Source organism: Ammospiza nelsoni, chromosome 14 (assembly GCF_027579445.1).
Source record: "Ammospiza nelsoni isolate bAmmNel1 chromosome 14, bAmmNel1.pri, whole genome shotgun sequence".
In the NCBI taxonomy this organism is placed as follows: Eukaryota; Metazoa; Chordata; class Aves; order Passeriformes; family Passerellidae; genus Ammospiza; species Ammospiza nelsoni.
The window spans coordinates 7,857,232-7,878,020 of record NC_080646.1 but is presented as its reverse complement, the minus strand read 5'-3'; the positions used below and the strand labels follow the sequence as shown (position 1 = coordinate 7,878,020).

The window sequence follows — 20,789 nt, the reverse complement described above, 5'->3', positions numbered from 1 at the left end:
GTGCCTTACTCAGGGAATCCCGGCGGGCCGTACCACGCGCGGAGGGGGGCGGGACGGGACGGGACGTCACGGCGGCCGGAAGCTCCCCCGGGCGCCCCAGTTTGGATCTGCCCGGCGGCCCAGGCCCCGGTGGCGCTTGCGGGGAGCAGGTGGGGACGGGGGGGATTTGGGGGGGAACAGCTGTATGGGGGGGAACAGCTGTATGGGGGGGAACAGCTGTATGGGGGCACGGCTCTATGGGGGAAATACCGGTATGAGCGAACATTTGTACGGCATGCACGGCTGGGTGGGGAGCACGGCTGGATGGGGGAAACATCTGGATGGGGCACGGCTGTTCGGGGCAAAACATCTGTATGGGGCACGGCTGTACGGGGGAAACTATCTGCATGGGGAAACGTCTGTTTGGGGACACGGCTGTATGGTGGGCACAGCTTTATGGGGGAAAACACCTGTATGGGGTAAAACAGCTAAATGAGAGAAAACATCTGTATGGGGACACAGCTATGTGAGAGAAAATGTCTGTATGGGGGCACAGCGATGTAGGGGGAAAGGCTGTATAGGGGTACAGCTATATAGGGGACATGGCTGTATGGGGGCACAGTTCTATGGGGGACACGGCTGTAGGGGGCACAGCTATTTGGAACACGGCTGTATGGGAACACAGCTATATGGGGGGAAGGCTGTATGGGGGCACAGCTATATAGGGGGAAAGGCTGTATAGGGATGCAGCTATATGGGGGACATGGCTGTATGGAGACACAGCTGTATGGCAGACATGGCTCTGTGTGGGAGACACAGCTATATGGGAGACACGGTTGTATGGGGGCGCAGCTCTTTGGGGGACACGGCTGTATGGGGACATAGCTATATGGGGGGAAGGCTGTATGGGGGCGCAGCTGTACAGAGGAGCGTGTGACAGTGTGTGCATGGCAGTGATCAGTGCTGAGCTCACCGTTTGCCTTTCCCCCCTGCAGCTCCGGCTCCCCTCATCCCAGAGGGACGATGAGGCGCGTGTCCTGGGTGCGCTCGGTGCGGGGCTGCAGCCCCCAGCCCCGGCGCTGCCCCTCCAGCTCCTCAGCCAGCCGCCCCCTGCCAGAGGAGCCCGGCCAGGAGCCATCCACGGGCCAGCGGCGCATGAACCCCCTCAACATCCAGATGCTGTCCAGGAGCCTCCACGAGCAGATCTTCCGCGGCGCCCGGGTGCGCTACTCGGCGGAGGAGGTGCAGCGCAGCGTGCAGCACCTGCAGCAGCACGGGCTGTGGGGCAGGGAGACCTCCACGCTGCCCGACGTGGAGCTGCGCCTGCCCCGCATGTACGGCCGCGACATCGACGAGCACTTTCGGCTGCTGGCGCAGAAGCAGAGCCTGCCCTACCTGGAGGCGGCCGAGGAGCTGCTGCGCTGCCAGCTGCCCCCGCTGCCCGAGCGCTGGGCCTGGCGCCTGGGCTGGACCCGCTACGGCCCCCAGGGCCAGGCGGAGCCCGTGGAGTTCCCCGAGGAGCGGGCGCTGGTGCTGGATGTGGAGGTGTGCGTGGCCGAGGGGCACTGCCCCACGCTGGCCGTGGCGGTGTCCCCGCACGCATGGTGAGATGCGGTGACAGCAGCAGGACTGGGGACACAGCAGGGCTGGAGGGGATGGTTGTGAGGGGATGGGGATGGTCCTGAGTGGAGCCTCTTCCTGCAGTCCATGCTGGCTGGCAGGGAAGGCACAACAAAGCCCCAGAGAGTGGCTCTGGGATGTGAGGTGTGTGTCCTGCTTAGCTAAAACAGCTCTTGTGACTGTGTTTGCAGGGGTCTGAGGATGAGAGAAGAGATGAGGATCTGACTCCGTGTTTCAGAAGGCTCAATTTATTATTTTATGATACATATTATATTAAAACTATACTAAAAGAAAAGAAGAAAGGGTTTCATCAGAAGGCTAGCTGAGAACAGAGAAGGAAAGAATGATAACAAAGTCTTGTGTCTCAGACAGAGAGTCTGAGGCAGCTGATTGTGATTGGCCATTAATTAGAAACAACCACATGAGACCAATCACAGATCCTCCTGTTGCATTCCACAGCAGCAGATAACCATTGTTTACATTTTGTTCCTGAGGCCTCTCAGCTTCTCAGGAGGAAAAACCCTAAGGAAAGGATTTTTCATAAAAGATGTCTGTGGCAGATGGGGATGGTCCTGAGTGGAGCCTCTTCCTGCATCCACTGCTGGCTTGAAGGGAAGACACAGCAAAGCCCCAGAGCATGGCTCTGGGATGTGGGGGGTGTGTCCTGCTTAGCTAGAACAGCTCTCCCTTGGGTTGTCACCTCCCTTGCACAGGTGGGGTCCTGCTCAGCCCCCCATGGCACTGTGGCTGCTCTGTGACAGCCACAGGTGCCACCTGTCCCCCGCAGGTACTCGTGGTGCAGCAGGCGGCTGCTGGAGCAGCGTTACTCCTGGTCCAGCCGCCTCACCCTGGCCGACCTCATTCCCATGGAGAGCCCAGCAGGTGCCAGCTGTGCCAGCAAACAGGACTGGACAGAGAGAGTGGTGGTGGGACACAACGTGGCCTTCGACCGGGCGTTCATCAAGGAGCAGTATCTCATCCAGGTAATCCACTGAGCCTTGGTTTTGTTCTGGCAGCTGCAATTTCTTACCGAGATGATACTTTGCTTTGGCTCTTGAGGGTTATTTTGGCAGATGCTGTTCTGCACAGGTACCTCAGGTTTGTGCTCACTTTGTCCTGCAGAACAGGTTTGGGGCTGGATCCCTTTAGAAGAAGATATTCTTGCACCCTATAGGGCTGCTGGAGGCTGCAGGGGCAGCAGCCTTTGAGGAACTGACAGCCTGCACTGGGGATGCTTTTGGGGAGTGTGGGAGGCAAAAGCAGCTTAAGCAGAGGACTTGTAGCTCCTCCAGCATATCCCAAACCCTCTCTTTTGTCCCCCTGTGCTGTCCCAGGGCTCCAAGATGCGTTTCCTGGACACCATGAGCATGCACATGGCCATCTCGGGGCTGACGGGCTTCCAGCGCAGCCTCTGGATGGCTGCCAAGCAGGGCAAGAGGAGGGGGCTGCAGCAGGTCAAGGAGCACATGAAGAAAACACGCAGCAAGGCCGAGGGGCCGGCGGTGAGTGAGGGGAGCTGAGCTGCTGGCAGTGCTGTGGGTGCCAGGGGACCCTGTGCTCCTGTGCCAGGGCTGTTTGCTGCTGTTCTGGCAGAGAGGAGCAGCTCCGCTGAGTGAAGCTGTCCCAGCGCGTTTCAGATAAGGTGGCCTTGATCATAGCTGGAGCAGAGGCATCCTGTACTCCTCCTGATCTTGGCTGCAGCTGGCTGTCCTCCCACGCTGTGTGACCCCCCTGTTGTCACAGGTCACCTCGTGGGACTGGGTGCACGTTGGCAGCATCAACAACCTGGCGGACGTGCACGCGCTCTACGTCGGGGGGGAGCCCCTGGAGAAGGAGGCACGGGAGCTCTTTGTCAAGGGCACCATGGCTGACATCAGGAGCAACTTCCAGGTGCAGGAGGCCATCCTAATGACAGGCAGCAGGAGCTGGAGAGGGGAGCAGGGTGGTAGTGGCTGCTGGGGTAGTTTCCATTCTGTGGAGTAGTTTCCATATTGCTGGGGTAGTTTCCATGCTGGGGTAGTTTCCATTTTGCTGGGGTAGTTTCCATGCTGGGGTAGTTTCCATTTTGCTGGGGTAGTTTCCATGCTGGGGTAGTTTCCATGCTGGTGTAGTTTCCATGTTGCTGGTGTAGTTTCCATATTGCTGGGGCAGTTTCCATTTTGCTGGGGCAGTTTCCATTTTGCTGCCCTTCCTTGCAGCCCTGGGTGTGCGTGGGGCTGTGCCCTGCTCTGTGCTCCTGCAGCCCCCATGCCTTGCCCTGTGCTGGCACAGGGGTGGCTGCTTTGCCTGCCCTCACCTGCTGCTGTCCCTCCCCAGGACCTGGTGTCATACTGCGCCCGTGATGTCCAGGCCACCCATGAGGTGTTCCAAGAGCAGCTGCCGCTGTTTATGGAGAGGTGAGAGCTCCAGCTTCTGGCTGGTGTTGGCCAAGGGGCTGTGGGCTTGGTGGGCACTGGGGAGGGGAAGAGCATCGAGGGTTCTGTGAGGCTGGGAAGCTCTAGATGAAGACACATTCATGTCTGTTGTAGTCTGGTGCTTCCAGGGCCTGTCCCCTCTGGCAGATTTCTAATTCCTTGCTGCTTTGGGGTCCAGGTGCCCCCACCCTGTCACGTTTGCAGGGATGCTGGAGATGGGAGTGTCCTACCTGCCAGTCAATGGGAACTGGAACAGATACCTGGATGATGCTCAGGGTATTTACGAGGAGCTGCAGAAGGAGATGAAGAAGTCCCTGATGAACCTGGCCAACGATGCCTGTCAGCTGCTGCACGAGCACAGGTACCCTGGGCTGGTCCATGTGGGGCTGTGGGTGGTTGTGAGGGACAGGAGCAAGGCTGTGGTGTGACAATGGTGTGTCACCAGGTACAAGGATGACCCTTGGCTCTGGGATCTCGAGTGGGACACACAGGAGTTTAAGCAAAAGAAAAATCCAGGGAAGAAGAAGAAGAAGAAAGGTCAGGATGGGAACAGCCAAGTCTCCCCAGCAGTGATGGAAGCAGAAGAGTCAGCCCAGGAGTGGCAGGAGGGTGAGCACAGGGGATACCTGGGTGTGAGGGATGCTCCAGGGCTGCCTTCCCAGGGGTGGACAAGGTTTGCTGCTGCAGGGTGAATCATTGCTGGCCTATTCCATGCTGCTGCGTGTGGTGTGGGATGGTTTGGTGTCCCTGTCCCCAGAAGGGTGGCACAGAGGGTGCCCTGTGCAAGCCAGTTCTCCTTGCCCCAGCAGACCCTGGTCCCCCCAGTGAGGAAGAGGAGCTGAAAGTCTCTGCCAGCCAGCTCTGCCTGGAGCGCCTGAAGGAGACGGTCACACTGCAGCCCAAGAGACTCCAGCACCTGCCAGGCCACCCGGGGTGAGTTGGGCACCCTGTGTGTCCCCAGGGCTGTCCCTGCACTTTCTGACCCGCCCTGCTGCTCCCATGCCCAGCTGGTACCGCAAGCTGTGCCCGCGGCTGGAGGAGGAGGGCTGGGTGCCTGGGCCCAGCCTCATCAGCCTGCAGATGAGGGTCACCCCGAAGCTGATGCGCCTGGCCTGGGATGGATTCCCCCTCCACTACTCAGAGAAGCATGGCTGGGGATACCTGGTGCCAGGACGGCAGGACAATTTGCCAGCAGCCCCTGGAGAGAGCGAGGGCCCCTCCTGCCCACACAGGTGAGAGGGATGGGATGGAGTGCTGGGCTGGGAGCTGCCCCAAAGGGGTATCTGGGATCTCCCTGGCACTCTGCCCAGGTGCTGCCCTTTGTGGGTGCATCAGCCCTGCCCTCTCCTCTGCCAGGGTGATTGAGAGCCTGTACAGGCAGCACTGCCTGGAGAAGGGCAAGGAGCAGCCCCTGGGGCTGGAGGCAGCTGTGGAGGATGAGGTGATGGACAGCAGCACGATCTGGCAGAAGGTGAAGGAAGGGATGGAGGGTCCCTGGTGGGAGGGAGGTGTGGGGCTGTGCTTCCTCTTGTGTGCATGCAGAAACCAGCCCTGTGTGCAGCCCCAGGGGCTGCAAGTAAGAAATTCCCTTTAATAAGGGTTGCTGGAGGATTGGTGTTTGATCTGGCTCCCCCACGGTCCCTCTCTGCTGCAGATGGAGGAGCTGAGCCGGATTGAGGTGGATCCAGAGGAGAAAATGAGCAAAGCAGACCAGAGCCTGGTGCTGGTAAGGGAGGTTTCCTGTGGAATGGGGTGGTGGATTGGTCTCTCTTTCCTTGGTTTCCCCCTCCTGGCATTGCCTGACTTTGCTGGTCGCAGGAGGAGATGGAAGAGCTGAGGTGTGCAGAGAAGAAGAGCAAACCCTCGTTCCACCATGGCAATGGTCCCTACAACGATGTCAACATCCCTGGGTGCTGGTTCTTCAAGCTGCCTCACAAGGCAAGTTGGGGCTCCTGATGTTCTTCCTGTCCCCACAGTGCTGCTGGGACCCACATGATCTCATCCCATGGGATTGGGTGGGGAAATCCATCTCTGTAGCTGGGACAGGGGGATGCACAGAGCTTTGCTGATGGGGAGTGGAGGCTTGCTGAGCCCTGACACCTCTTTTGCTGCTAAAGGATGGGAATGATAACAACGTGGGAAGCCCTTTTGCCAAGGATTTCCTGCCCCAGATGGAGGACGGCACCCTGCGGGCTGCTGTGGGCCGCACCCACGGGACAAGAGCCCTTGAGATTAACAAAATGATCTCATTTTGGAGGAATGCTCACAAGAGGATCAGGTGAGCAGCTGCTTTCATGGTCACACCGCTGTGGGTGGAGGCAGGGGTGTTTGTGTGGATGCACAGGGGCTCAGCATCTCACCTGCCATGTGTCCCCTCAGTTCCCAGATGGTGGTGTGGCTGAAGAAGGGGGAGCTGCCTCGTGTGGTGACCAGGTACAGTACCCAAATCCGGACTGTTCCCTTTACCCTGCACCACGAGGGCTCTTGCAGGGTGGTGCTCATCATTGCCTCTGTCCCAGGCATCCTGACTACAACGAGGAGGAGAGTTATGGGGCCATCCTGCCGCAGGTGGTGACTGCAGGCACTGTCACCCGCCGGGCCGTGGAGCCCACCTGGCTGACAGCCAGCAACGCCCGGGTATGGCCACGCTTGGATCCTTGTGGGGGTGATTTGGGGCTCCCTGTGTGTTTTGGACTGATGGGAGGTGCTTGGGTTGGATATGGATGCTGGGATTTGGGGTAGCAGGGCCAGAGCACATCCTCTTGCTGATGTATTTTCATGTGGGAGAAAGGAAGGAGTTGGCAGGGGCTCTGGAGCTTCAGGATGTGGTGAAAGTGGAACAAAACACCAGCATACCAATTTCTCTCTTTTCTCAAGCTCCCCTTCTTCTCTGCTGGGGTAATCAAATGGGTGATGCTCCACATGAGTTAAACCTGGTTTTTACATTGAGAGCAAAACTTAGGGGTGTAGGGGAATAGAATATAAGAAAATAAAGATAGTGTAGAATGTAATCTTACCCCTAAGGAGCTGCAGCTGGGTCAGTTATCAAAGATTAGGAGCAGGCCTGACTTTAACAGGCCACAGCTGTAACCAATGAGAAGAAGATGCTATCAAAGAGCGGGTTGGCTAGTTGAGAGGGGAACTGGAGTCAGTTGGCTGCTTTGTGAAGAAGAAAGTCAGTGCTCTGAGGAGCTGCCCACAGAAACAACAAGAAGGTGTGAAACTTTTGTGATAAGGAGACAACAGTATGGAACCCCTGCAATAAAGATGACAATATAGGAGCACAGGGAGTGCTGTGCCAGCACTCTGTGGCTGTGGGAGGAAGGCTGCTCTTGTGCCATGGAGAAGGAGAGGGGCTTGCTGACCTGGCCATCGTGTCCTGCAGGCCGACAGGGTGGGCAGTGAGCTGAAGGCCATGGTGCAGGTGCCACCTGGCTACGCGCTGGTGGGAGCAGACGTGGATTCCCAGGAGCTGTGGATCGCGGCGGTGCTGGGCGAGGCGCAGTTCGCCGGCATGCACGGTGAGCCGGGGCTCTGGCGGGCAGGGGCTGATCCCTGATCCTCATCCTGATCCCACTGGGCGTCCACCCTCTCCTCCCCTCCCTCAGGCTGCACAGCCTTCGGCTGGATGACCCTGCAGGGCAAGAAGAGCAACGGCACAGACCTGCACAGCAAAACAGCCGCCACGGTGGGCATCAGCCGGGAGCACGCCAAGGTCTTCAACTACGGGCGCATCTACGGGGCAGGGCAGCCCTTCGCCGAGCGGCTGCTGATGCAGTTCAACCACCGGCTCACGCCGCAGCAGGCGCGGGACAAGGCCCAGCAGATGTACGCCGTCACCAAGGGCATCCGCAGGTGGGTGCAGCCTGGGCAGGGCTGGTGGTGGTGCTCCAGCCAGAGGAGCTGGGTTACTCGCTCTCCCCTGCAGGTTTCTGTCACAGACATCTTTTATGAAAAGTCCTTTCCTTGGGATTTTTCCTCCGGGGAAGCTGAGAGGCCTCAAGAACAAAATGTAAACATTGATTATCTGCTGCTGTGGAATGCAACAGGTGGATCTTTGATTGGGCCATGTTGGCTGTTTCTAATTAATGGCCAATCACAGCCCAGCTGGCTTGGACAGAGAGCCCGAGCCACAAGCCTTTGTTATTCATTCCTTCTTTCTCTATTCTTAGCTAGCCTTCTGATGAAATCCTTTCTTCTATTCCTTTAGTATAGTTTTAATATAATATATGTCATAAAATAATAAATCAAGCCTTCTGCAACATGGAGTCAGATCCTCGTCTCTTCCCTCATCCAAAAACCCCTGTGAACGCCGTCACAGGTTTCATCTCTCTGAGGAGGGGGAGTGGCTGGTGACCAAGCTGGACCTGGCTGTGGACAGGGCAGAGGATGGATCGGTGTCGGCCCAGGATGTCCAGCGGCTCCAGAGAGAAGCCATGAAAGGGTGAGATGGTCTGACCCTGCATGGCTCTGTGGCATCAGGATGTGAGGGGGAGAGGGCTGCAGCCTGATGGGCAGAGAGGAGACATGGGGCTGGATTGTCCTGGTCCACCCTTCCTGCTCCTCCACGGCCAAGGAGGTTTGATTTGAGGGCTGTCAGCCTCGCCCACTTTCCCATTGAACAGTTAGCAGAGTCTCATCCTGCTGCCCCAAACCAGGAGGGAGTGTTTGAGGGTCTCAAATGGGGACCTGCAGCCCCCTCCCACTCTTCCAGCAAACCTCCCCTCTGCCCCACAGGTCCCGGTGGGAGAAGAAGTGGAATGTGGTGGAGCAAAGAGTGTGGGCTGGAGGCACTGAGTCTGAGATGTTCAACAAACTGGAAAGCATTGCCTTATCCCCCTCCCCACAGACCCCAGTGCTGGGCTGCCACATCAGCAGGGCCCTGGAGCCTGCCATGGTCAAGGGGGAGGTAAGGATGCAGCTCTGGGATGCTGAGATTTTGGCTTTGCTTATATATTCTGAAATGGGTGGCTGTTGTTAAGCCCCTCTCAGATTGCTGGAGGCCCAGTAGGCTCTTGTAGCCATTCAGGAAACCCATTGTGCCTTTATCTCCGTGCCACCAAGAACACCCAACCACCCTGAGTTTAACAGATTTCTCCCGTGTACAGGTACCATGCCCTTGACTGCAGTGCTCTCTTACTGTCCATCTCTTTCCTTCCCCAGTTTGTGACCAGCAGGGTGAACTGGGTGGTGCAGAGCTCAGCTGTGGACTACCTGCACCTCATGCTGGTTGCCATGAAGTGGCTGTTTGAGGAGTTTGACATCAACGGGCGCTTCTGCATCAGCATCCACGACGAGGTGCGGTACCTGGTGCAGCACCAGGATCGCTACCGGGCCGCCCTGGCGCTGCAGATCACCAACCTCCTCACAAGGTGAGCTCTGATGGCTCTGCTGCCTCCTGGGCAGCAGCAGCTGTGACTCCAGAGTGGGACAGGCAAGCCCCGGGGGCTGGGCTTGGCTTTGCCTGCAGCAAGCTGGTGCAGAGCAGTTTTTTCCTGCTCAGGGCAAGCTAGCAGCACTGGAGGCTGCAGTTCCTTCATGCTATAAATGGATCTCAGCTTTGATTTTCAGGGATAATGTGCTGACAAAAGGGTTTTTTTATCATGAGCTTTTGGCCCTGCAGGGATGGGGCCAGTCACTGGCTGTGCTGGGATGCAAGTGCATCACACTCCCTTTGGGTCTGCAGCTGTCACATGGCAGCAGCCTTTGGGCTTGGTTTAGGAGCTGGGAGCCTGAAACTGTCCCATCCCTCATCTCCTGCTTCCTTCAGGGGACAGCAAGGGGCATGGCTCATCTCTGCTGTGAGCACCAGTGCTGTCCCCCTCCCACAACATGGGGTGTTCCTGCTGCTTCCCTGCCCCACACAGAACTAAGCTCAGCCTAGAAACTCCTGACCTCCAAGGGCTCCTATTGATCCAGCTCTGTCCCAACCAGCTTTGCCAAATCCCCCTCCCAGCACCGTGAGGTGTTTGGTTACACAGGAGCTGGCCAAGGTGAGCTGTTGCTCCTGTGTGGAGGCAGGACTGACACAAACAGCCTTTCTGCAGCCACAGCAGGGCAGGCACCCTGACGTTCCTGCCTTTGTGCTGGCTCCTGTGAGCACAGGGCTTCCTGCTGGGAAAATCCTGCATCTGCTCTGCCTGCCAGGGAGGATTAGCCAGCAGTGAGGGGCTAGATTCTTCCCTTTTCTTGAGGAGGCTCCATTCCTTCCAAGGAGGCGCCATTGCTGTTCCTCCCTTGCTCACTATAGCAATTCCAGACCCTCCTGCTATCCAGGGCTTAGAAAGCTCCTTGTCCCCCCCTGCTGAGTGAGAATACCCTGTGAGGGGTGGCTGGCCAGTTTGGTAAATGTGGCTGATGCTTTCTTGCTCTGCAGGTGCATGTTTGCCTACAAACTGGGCCTCCAGGACCTGCCACAGTCAGTGGCTTTCTTCAGTGCAGTGGACATTGACCAGTGCTTAAGGAAAGAGGTGACCATGAACTGTGTGACACCATCAAATCCCATGGGGATGGAGAAGTATGGCATCCCTCAAGGTGAGCAATGGTCCCTGGAATCTCCTCTCCACCTGCAAGCTGCCCCGTGGAATCTCCTCTGCATGAGCCTTCCCAGCTTAAGCAGAGCACTTGGCCTGAGCAGTCATTCCCTGAGGGCTCTGCTTAGCTGAGGCACCTCATGAGCCCCTTGGTTCCTGGCACATCCTCTGACCTACAGGGCAGCCACTGTGCTGGAACCTGCCCCTCCTTCCTCAGTCCTCAAGTGTTCATGCTGCTGCTTTCCAAATATTTGTGAGTGATGAGCCAGGCCTGGCTCTGTTCTCCCACACTTTGTTTGCTTTGTGCCCCTTGGAGGAGCCCTCCTGGCACTTTCAACACAAACCAAATTTAATTTCTTCTTCTCTGAAAGGAAGCACCTCAGCAACCTTGTTTTATCAATTTTGCCCTGCAGACCCAAAATCTTTCATTCCTTTCCCTCCTTCCCTGCTCTCCCTTTGCCAAGCACTATTCTGGTGTTGCTGGGTGCTTCCTCAGCAGGCCCAAGGCCTCAAGCCATCCCTGTCTGCTGTCAGTGTAGCCCTCCAATTGCTGCAAGCAGACATTTAACTCGTGGTTGGGAAAGCAGCTCCTTCTCACTGTGCAGCAGCTCTTCACCACATAAGGGAAGAACCTGCCCTCACATTTGTTCTCTCAGTCACTGCACACATCAGATGCTCTGCCCTTAAATAACCTTTATTAGGACTCTTACAGGCAAAGGGTGCTTTCAGAAACAGGATTTGTGCTCTGTAGGCAAAATGGGGACTTTTCACCAAGAACAAGGCAAATTAAACGAGTGCATCACAATCAGGGTCAGCAAAAACATAACAGCAAAACCAGCCTGGGCAGAGGAAGCTGTGGCCTCTGGCTGCTCAGGAGATGCACACAGCAGCTTCAACTCCAAGGCACAACAGCTCATGTTCCCAGCTCCCTACTGGTGCTGGTTTCTGCATTCTCACCACCACCCAAAACATAAGTTTGAATGAATTTAGGGTGTTCTGTGCTAGGTGCTCTGAACTAAAGCAGATCCCAACCATTGCTCTCTTGCATTGCACAGTCTGAGTGTACTGCAGGGAACTGACTGTCCCCTTGTCTTCCAGGGGAAGCACTGGATATATATCAGATAATTGAAATAACCAAAGGTTCGCTGGAGAAGCAGTGACAACACCAGAGGGCCAGGACAATTGTCCAGACTGCGTGCCAAAGCCTCCCTGTCCTTTCAGAAGCAGATCTCTTGGCAGGGACTAACTGATCCCAGCTGCTCCCTTTCCCTTTTGCTGTAAGAAGGGATATTCCTGGGGAAGATTCAAATAGCAGAGGCACTTCTGATGGCAGCAGCCAGCTGTGAAACCTGAGACAGGGGCCAGAGTTGCTCCCGTGGACACAAAGGTAGAAGGCAGAAGCAGCTGGCAAGAGAAGCAATAAGCCATCATCTCCATATCTGCAGCCTCTGAGACCAAGGAGAGTCCACCGTGGAATGGGCACTGTGAGTGGAGGCAGTGGCAGCAACTCCAGTTTATTTTTTTCTCTGTCTCTTCTTTTTGGGTTCCTGGTTCTCATCTGTCTGCTCTGCTGTGCTGCTCTGGAGAGGGGAGGGAGAGAGCAGAAGTAGAGTGTGATTGTTTTTGTGTGAATAGTCTAAGGAATGGTTACCTAGAGCAAGAAGCCAGCTGTGCAGAACAGGATTTAACTTTTTTTTCTCACTAGCAAAATGACCTGAATATGGGATTCCTGTCAGCCACTGAGACTTTCCCCATGGGCCACCCCCTCCCAACTTCATGCTGGAACTTAGACCACGGGCTACCAGTGGCACAGGACAGGGACTCTGTCCTGTGTTTTGGCTGTTGAAACACTCAGGAAAATATGGACAGAAGCACCAATAAAAACCTGGACAATCAGCAGAGTAACCTGTTTATTTTTCTTAGCCAGCATGTTGCACTGCCTTCACCAGCACTATGTTGTAGAGGTGGGTCTGAGGAGGATGATGCCTTGTAGAATCTGCCCTGACAGGTCTTAATATACAAAACCAGTTTGCATTGTGCTGCAAAGGTCTGATTCTGGCTAACAGATGCACTTCCCCTAGACCAGGAACACAGAGCTGGTGCATGAAAATAAAGGCTGCTAGAGGCAGCGGGCTGGGCTGTAGTGGGTGTTCTGAGAGAAGCTGTTCGCTCCTTCCTATCAGCTTAGTATTAGAGTGAGATCTAACCTAGGGAAGACAAGCTGTTCTGCACAACTCACAAATACAGCTGGCTTCTAAAGAGGAGGAAACTATCAGTAAAAGCAGCTGGATGAACTCTGACCTGGTCATTGTGGGGCTCGTTCTCAGCATGCTCGGAGTTGCGCTCCTGCAGGGCGCTGTCCAGCACGGAGGCGTTGATGCGGAAATCCCGGGAGGTGCTCAGCTTCATGTACTGCATCAGGTTCACCTGCAGCAACCCAGGGGAAACATTCAGCCAGGAGCCTCTTAAGTTTAGTTTCTTACCCTGCCTAGTCCTTTGCACAGCACTGGGACAGAGTCCATCAGAGAGTCCATAATAATGCAGGATTGAAGCACAAGGAGGGTGAAAAAGCTCCTGCCCCTGTGCAGTCCAGGGGCCCATTTACATTCTCCTAAAAGCCAAGTGATTGCCAGCTACTCTCACTCTCACTCTCGTGGGCCTTGTTGTGGTACATTTCATGACACAGACTAGGGGAGACTGGCATGAGTTGTGCATGGTTCTGCTCCACCTGGAACCACAGATGTGGGCTGATGGTGGCACGGGCTGGTATCAATGTGTCAACAATTCAGCAGTGTTGGGCCAGGAGCATGGGCAAAGGCTGAAAGGTTCCTACACCTTCCTAATTTGAGCATTAACAGAGACTTTAACAACAGCCTTCCACCATGCCATTGATCCCACTGTTCACCAGGTTCAGGTTGCAGATCTCTCTGCTTTACTTTACCTTTGACTTCTTGGAGAGATGGATAAGGAACTTCTCATATTGCTCAATTGCAAAAATCAGGTTTGGGATTGGCTTGGTCTCCCGAAGCACCTTGGCCTGAAATGTGAGAGGAGTGAGATGGGTCAGATTTGAAAGGGCACAATGGCACTGTAGCATGACATGAACACCAGAACATTCTCAATTTAGAAAAGAGTCTTCAGTAGCCTTGCTCTGTACCAGTCCTGCCCCACCCTGCAAGCCTTGCCAGCTTTGTCACTAGCTTTAAATTGACTCCCACGATGGTTCTGCAGTGAGGCTCTCCTGTGCATTGTTTTGTGCTCTGCCTGCAGTCCACAGCCCTGACATCCCTGTCAGCACCTCCTCTGCTCCAGCTCTCCCAAGGCACCACAAGCATGAGCCATCCAAGCAAGGAGGACCCTGATGTTTCACCACATTGTTTTCCTGCTTATTCACCAGCATTGGTGTTTGTTCCCCGTGGTGACAGAGTGGTGAAGGACATGCAGCATTTCTGCCCATTTCCATACACTCAGGGAAATGCTAGGAAGATCATACTTGTGGCTTTTTTAAACCCTTAACATCACAGGAATGTCTGGGACAGCTGACGAGACGGAGGAAATGCTGTCTGGGAGCACAAACAAAGGACATCAAGGACCAGGAACCTGCCAGCCTGCTCACTTGCTCCCAAACAAACAATCCAGTCATTTTCAACTGCTTTACTTTAGTGGAATCCATGCCTTCCTTCATCTTTAAATGTACTGATAAAATTAAGAAACACTTAAAGAGGATGCAACATCAGTTCCAATAAATTAGCCCTTATCTCTAATTTCATAGCTTACCCAAATGGTGAAAATACCAGACAAGGCAGACTATCCAGATTGACCTTTGTTTCATGTCTATGGGATTTAAGCTGCATTTAGTGAAGATGGCTTTTTTGTTGTGTTGGTTTTTTTTTGTTTTGTTTTGTTGGTTTTTTGTTTTTTTGTTTTTTTTTTTTTTTTTTGTTGTTGTTGTATTTTGTTTGTTTGTGCTTTTTTAGACTTTCCTCTAAATTACAGTATATTAAATTTCATTTTTACTTAAAGGTCCAAATGACAAATTGTCTGGTGATCTGTAAGAAGCCACCAGGTACCACAAACTTCGAGGTACATGATCCTGCCTATATTCTCATGGAGTGAGTCAGTCTTACCATTACTGTGGAGACTGCAGCAGCTTCATCGTCTTTCTTCTTCCTTTTCTTCTCTTCTACAAAGCTTAAGCTCTCACTGTGGATGTTCTGAAGGAGAATGCCAAAAGATGTGTCATTAGAGGGTAAGCAGGGAAGAAAGGCTAGCCAAGAAAGGCCAGAGAAGTCCTTGCTCTAGCCAGCTAATAGCATTACCAGCTAGGTAGCAGAAAGGTAGCAATATAAGGGTAGAATTAGGTGTGATCTCAAAAAAAAAAAAAAAAAAAAAAACCCCAAAACAAAAACCCCAAAACCAAGAAAGAAACTTATTTTGTAATTTATACAATCAGAAATATGCATGCATGAGAAATCTCCAGCAGTGATAGCTCTGCACACCATGACACCTTCCCCAATATGTTGTAAAATTCCTGTGGTCCTCACATAAGTACCCAGGTCCTCTCCAGGCAGATAAATCCCAGCTCCAGCACTGCAGTCTTTGGCACCCACATTACTTCACACTGTGATGACTGCAGTGTTGTTGACCTTTATTTGCCATTGTGGTTAACAGCAGTATTAATCTCATCCAAAAAGCCCCACATGAACAGAGGGGGAAAAAAAAGCCCAGCTAAAGCCCAGCTCCTTTCCTGCTCAAGCAGAAATCAGCATGTTCAGTCCCAATGGTGCTGAAATGTCTTATGCTATATTTGACAAAGTAAAGCTTGAACTGTAAGAAACTCAGGTCATGTCAAGAAGATTAATAATCCCCAAGAGTGCCTGTGTACTGAAGCTGATACACCACTCAGCATCAGACAGACTGCCTGTGATTCTGCCAGTTAATTCAGGCCTCACCTGTACGTAAGTAATGAATGAGTAACACTGTGGGGTCAGATGGGAGCCTGAGAGCTTCACCTGCAAAGGAGCAGACAGAGAGGCTGCTGTTACTCCTAACTCAAGGCAATGAGCCATTTCCCCAGGAATTTGCTCACACTCACCAGCTTTTCCAGTCTTCCTGGGATGGTAGGTGAGCTGCTGCGGCAAGCCTGGATATACTGCAAGGAAAAGAGGAGTTTCTTCTACGTGTGCTGTTCCCATCCTGTGTCCAGCTGCAGCTCAAAGCAGCTCACACAATGGCACAGTGGGGAGGGCAGGATTTGCACAGATATCCTCCCCAGTGGCTGGTTATATCCCAAATGGCATGTCTGCATTCCAGAGCTGTGAGAGGACAGCTCTGGGGCAGTCACCACCTTGTCCCAAAGGAGCTCCACAGGCCTGTGGAGTTTCATGGCCCAGTTTCCCCAGGTCCTGCTTCAGGGAATGGGAATGAGAGGCAAGGGCAGAGCTGGTGAGCACTGTGAGAACACTGAGTGCCCTTCATTGTGCACAGTTGTGCAGAGGAACCCACACTGGAAACAGCAACTCCAAGCCATGCAAAGCCAAATTCAGCTGGAGAGAAGCTTTCCTTTTATCTCCACTGGTACAACTATCACTGCTCAGAAAGGGCATGAAATTGAGGGCATGAAAGCCAGCAGAACAAGGGCTCAACTCCTTCAAGAGATCAACAGGCCAGTCCTGAGCACAGCTGCTGCCAGGGGTCACTGTGAGCTTGCTGCAGCAGATGGGGAGAAGGATTTTAGCTCAGAGGCAGCCCACTGTCAGCAGAGCACACTCACATGTTTGATGAGGGAGGTGAGAATTGTGTATGTCTTGCTGAGGCTTCTCAGCAGTGTGTCCACACAGCTCCCTGCTGGGAGTGCAGTCTGCACCAGCTCATGATAGACTGTCAGAAGAGTTCCCAGCTGCAGAATTACACCTTTCTCCAGAGCCTGAGCTTGGTTTGATGCCTGAGAGGGGTCTTCTACAAGAAAGAGATCAATATCTGGTGAATATATATCCAATGAATCCAGTTGTGCAGGTGGGAGGCACAAAAGACCATCTTTGGGTCTGATGCATAAAGCCCCAGTAGGGCAAAGGGAAAATAAGCACTGGAGACATTTTATGACAACACCCTTTTCTTACTTTTTTCATGTGGAACCAGCTCAAGGCAGAGTTTAAGCTGACCTCAGATGATGCTATCTCAAAATCCTCAAATATCTTTTTGATCTCTGTCTTTACCTGTTTTTGACAAAGCTGTAACAGTAAGAACTGGACCACTTTCATTACCTGATGTGTCTGACCCCAGACTGGTGAGTTTCTTGATAAGCCAATCCACCTCTTCAAGGACCTTATCCACCTGACCCAGAACCAGCAGCTGAGACAGAAACCAATAACAAAACAGATTTTTGGAGGAGTTTGGCACAACAGGAACCTGCAAGCTGCTCCAAGCACAGTAGCCCTGGACTCTGCAGGTGTCACACACAGGCTGTTCTGACTCACACAGACAGTGGGGGCTGCAGTCTTGGCATTCACTATGGCAAAATGGCACCGACCCTCCACTTCTATGTCCTGGGCAGAGGAGAGAAAACAAATCCTGGTTAGACTTTAACTGCTGTCACACAGTTTGCACCAGAGATGCACTCAGTTCTGACAGCACTATGTGAGGAAGAGCTCAGCTGCTCCTGCATCATACCTGATCTATATCTCCCAGGCAGGCGTGGATGTCTTGTGCAAGCTCCCGCAGGAGACCAACCGGGCTCTTGTAGAGAACATGGACACTGAAGAGCAGAGACAGCAAACCCTTGCAGCAGGAAATATCCTCTGTGGGGAAGAGAAAGTGACACAGTGCCAGGTGCAGAGCTTGCCTAGCTACTTAGAAACATCAGACATCTAGTGAGGGAAAGTCTTAGATTCAGTATGGATTCAGCAGTAGGTAAAAATCCTACCAAATAACCTCAGCTACAAAAGCAAGGTTTAAAACATCAGGCATCCCTTGCAATAGTGCAAGGTGAACTATGGCCCACTGGAGCTGTTGAGTGATAGGAAAATGGTGACCAAAAGCACTGAGGAAGTGCAATACAAACCCTGGCAAGAGTAATGTCTTTCCAGAGTATAAATCCCAATTTAAGCCTAAATAACAAGGCAGAAAAGTCAAGTATGTGAGTAGTTTCCTTTCCTTCAGAAATGCTAATAGTTTTAGAGATTGAGCTCCCTCTCTAAAACTTGTACTTATATCACAATGTTGTGGCAATCTGCCACAGAATGGGACCTGAATGTATCTTGACAAAGAGGTAAAACCAGGACAGAGCATGTAAGGGTCTAATGTCAGACCTGACACATCACGTCTAAATATGCTCCTCAAAGCTTACTTACCAAGAGCATTTTCTTTGCAAACTTTGACTGTCCAAGTCAGGAACTGAAGAAACTATTAAGGAGGAGAAAAGATACCATGAGTTTGAAACAGAATTCAAAACTAGTTCTAGTAAAACAAATCCAAGACAATGAATCATAGCAGAGGAAGATGAGTAGGGAACCCAGCTGTGCCCTGTGAAGTTCCACAAGGGACACTTAGCCCACTAACAAGTAAAAACTGAGACCCAGGACAGGGTAATGGCTATACATCCCCTTGGACAGAGTAACAGCTCCATTTAATTTAAGGTAAATGATGACTCCAGACTTCTGGCACACTTAGTGCAGTTCCTAGCTTGTAAAATTGGGGCACTTTAGAAAATGACTCCTTGCATGGAAGGAATTAGGCACTCAGCCAGTTTGGACTGGACACAAGTCTGCTGGCCTTTTTTGCCTCTACTCCCATGTGGAGGCCACACCACAACTAGGCTATGTTAGGAGTCCCTGCTCAGGCAAACAAATCATTCAGGTGCCCAAAGGCAGGATCAGAATGTTCAGGAGTGGGATGGCAAAACAACTTCCTCTGAAGTGTCCTTGGGTGTGTGACAGGAGAGCCCTTCACAGTGTAACAGGATGGTCCCTTTGACCTGGTGTGGTGTGTGGGAGGAGGCAGGGACACATGCCAGAGGCCACAGATGCCAACCCCATCTGATAATCTCTTCCCACACCCCTGGCTATGACACCCAGCCACCAAGTGAAGGCTGAGGAGTACCTGCTGTGAGGCTGGGTCCAGCAGTTTGGACAGTGTGGAGAGAACAGTGATGAGTGACTGTGTTTCCTTGGCATTGAAGTCATCTTCAGCACTGCTGAGCTGGTTCACCAGGGACCTCTGGTTAGGGGAAGGAAAACACTCCCTGAGTGTGAATATGTGTTGCATAAGCAAATAACCAGAAGCTGCAAGCAGATAAAGGGATCAGCAGCAAGGAGAATGACAAAGAGTACAAAAACAGGACTCTTCTCAAGAACAAGTGCTGATTTTTGATAGGAGTGCTTACATACAGCCTGCAGATGGTCAGTGTGACTTTTAGAATACTCAGGTAAGTTTATGCTGCACTGAAGAACCCAGAGTTCTGTAAACACACATGCACATCCACCCACCCTAAAGAAGCTTTCCTCAGGGATCAGAAACTTCTCTGAACTGCTAGTGAGTCAGTGCCACAGTTGCTATCACAAACTCAACCCTGTGGTCAAGCAACAGAGAGCTAGCAGTGTTTCCTGCCAGAATCCCAAATGCTTTGGAACACTTGCAGCACACAGTGGTACTCACCTGAAACTGTCGGATCTGGAAGGCAGCTTTCTCTGTGACATTAATATCCGCTTCTTCTGCGTCACCATCAGTAATATCTGGCAGAGACAGAAAGGTGCAGAAAAAAAGCTAAATGCCAAGAGCAGAATACAGGATTTATTTCCAAAAGTGGGAAAGACTGCTCACAGCTAGAGGAGGAATACAGACTGCAGAACCACGGTGAGCTGAAAAACATGTTAAAGGCAAACTTCAAACAGATGAATGCTGTGTCAGACCCCAGCTATCCTCTGCTGACAGACTGAGAGCTCTATAAAGGCAGGTAGAATATATCTCTAGAACCTGTCTCTGGTGTGAAAATCTATGCTACTAAGCCCACCTTGTTGCTGAGAAACAAGAACCAGACCCATCTCTCCCTGGTTATGGATAAAGGGATCTGCCCACACATGGGCTGGAACCTGGAGGGTAGAAAGCAGAGCAGAATGGTGCCATGTGCCTACCCAGGGCTTGCAGGAACTGGGGGATCTTGGCAGAGTACAGCTGCTGCACCGTGTTGAAGATCCGCAGCAAACCTTCCAAGCACAGAAGTGAGATGCTTTTGCCTTTCTTCTTCCCTGATTCCTCAACAACGGTGGGAATTGAAGTGTACCTCCAAAGCAGAACCCTGTGGGATGGCAGATGAGATTTACTGCAGTAAAGCTGGCTGCATAGGTCAAGAACTAGATCTACTCTTAGGATCCCATTTTTAATATAACTGGAAGGTCTTTTACCTACAGAAAATGGTGGAGAAGAGATCTTTTTTAAAAAGATTTTATTTCAATGTCAGCAAAACAGCTACTGCATTTTTCCTGCACAGCTAAATAATTTAATTCTTTCCAGGTGCCAAGGGACCTTCCAATCCCATTTCAAGTCCATCTTTTTACACTCATTTCTTCCACCCTGTTTTCTCTTTTTCTCAGACTACCCTGACCACTGGTGTCAAATCCACCAGTGACAAAAAGAGCTTTATTCATGGCAGTTTAGTTCTGTGAAATGTCAGAATTCACTACGGGGCTCTCTATAAATAAAATCAGAAAGGTAAAGGCAGGCAAAGCAAAGTAAAAATCTGTGAGGAAAGCAAAATTGTTTGGCCCAAAGAAGACTTTTCTATTTGTAGGCAAACATCATTTTCCTGCTTCCCTAACCCCACTTCTTCCCTTTTTTGTTCCCTCTCCTTTCTTCTCATTAGTTCTGTTGCCTGCACAGATGATCTTATTCTGTTTCAATGTCCAATCACGCAAAACATGTAGCTCACATGTAGTCCTAATGACTGCAACAAAAATAGCCTCTATTATTTGGGGTGAGACACAAAACCGGCATTATGCATGGCAGGGGTAATTTGCATTTTGTGCTCTCTGCTGACTGGGCTCTGAAAAGACCCCATGCAGATATGACCTAGATTCCAAAAGACATTTACATGGTTCACATTCTTGGATTTCCAAAGGATTAGATGCATGAATGTCTTCAAGCATCTTGCAGAAGTCCTAAACAAATGATTTCTAAAGCTTGTGTCCCTCACACATCTGTTTTGTTCTGTAGCTTGAAGTGAATTTTAACTTTGCTGCATTCCAGAGGC

The 20,789-nt window shown here is 52.2% G+C and overlaps 2 protein-coding genes across 2 annotated transcripts in view; one reads left to right on the top strand and one right to left on the bottom strand.

Annotated features, from left to right (window-relative positions):
• The first annotated feature begins 102 nt into the window (after nt 1–102).
• Nucleotides 103–12,445, top strand: POLG (DNA polymerase gamma, catalytic subunit). The gene is made up of 23 exons (XM_059482319.1): nt 103–149; nt 975–1,583; nt 2,387–2,582; nt 2,934–3,101; nt 3,343–3,489; nt 3,916–3,995; nt 4,192–4,374; nt 4,459–4,622; nt 4,823–4,946; nt 5,021–5,245; nt 5,370–5,484; nt 5,668–5,739; nt 5,832–5,951; nt 6,131–6,291; nt 6,393–6,446; nt 6,533–6,650; nt 7,399–7,534; nt 7,622–7,868; nt 8,335–8,457; nt 8,751–8,922; nt 9,177–9,385; nt 10,390–10,547; nt 11,645–12,445. Exons 2-23 carry the CDS (start codon nt 1,003–1,005, stop codon nt 11,704–11,706), a joined length of 3,615 nt encoding a protein of 1,204 aa, XP_059338302.1. The 5' UTR covers nt 103–149; nt 975–1,002; the 3' UTR covers nt 11,707–12,445.
• Nucleotides 11,932–20,789, bottom strand: part of FANCI (FA complementation group I) — a 24,730-nt gene continuing 15,872 nt past the window's right edge. The window contains exons 27-40 of the mRNA XM_059482414.1: nt 19,675–19,838; nt 19,199–19,275; nt 18,644–18,760; nt 17,896–17,947; nt 17,216–17,343; nt 17,023–17,091; nt 16,810–16,897; nt 16,320–16,504; nt 15,642–15,698; nt 15,499–15,558; nt 14,674–14,760; nt 13,488–13,583; nt 12,848–12,973; nt 11,932–12,126 (exon numbers count right to left, since the gene is read on the bottom strand). Of these exons, the coding sequence (XP_059338397.1) occupies nt 12,061–12,126; nt 12,848–12,973; nt 13,488–13,583; nt 14,674–14,760; nt 15,499–15,558; nt 15,642–15,698; nt 16,320–16,504; nt 16,810–16,897; nt 17,023–17,091; nt 17,216–17,343; nt 17,896–17,947; nt 18,644–18,760; nt 19,199–19,275; nt 19,675–19,838 (1,372 nt within the window). The 3' untranslated portion in view covers nt 11,932–12,060. The remainder of the gene's footprint in view (nt 12,127–12,847; nt 12,974–13,487; nt 13,584–14,673; nt 14,761–15,498; nt 15,559–15,641; nt 15,699–16,319; nt 16,505–16,809; nt 16,898–17,022; nt 17,092–17,215; nt 17,344–17,895; nt 17,948–18,643; nt 18,761–19,198; nt 19,276–19,674; nt 19,839–20,789) is intronic.

Coding starts and splice junctions, on each gene's coding strand:
- POLG (XM_059482319.1), top strand. CDS start 1,003: ATGAGGCGCGTGTCCTGGGTGCGCTCGGTGCGGGGCTGCAGCCCCCAG. Junction 1,584..2,386: donor GCGGTGTCCCCGCACGCATG/GTGAGATGCGGT, acceptor TGTCCCCCGCAG/GTACTCGTGGTGCAGCAGGC. Junction 8,923..9,176: donor CTGCCATGGTCAAGGGGGAG/GTAAGGATGCAG, acceptor TTCCTTCCCCAG/TTTGTGACCAGCAGGGTGAA.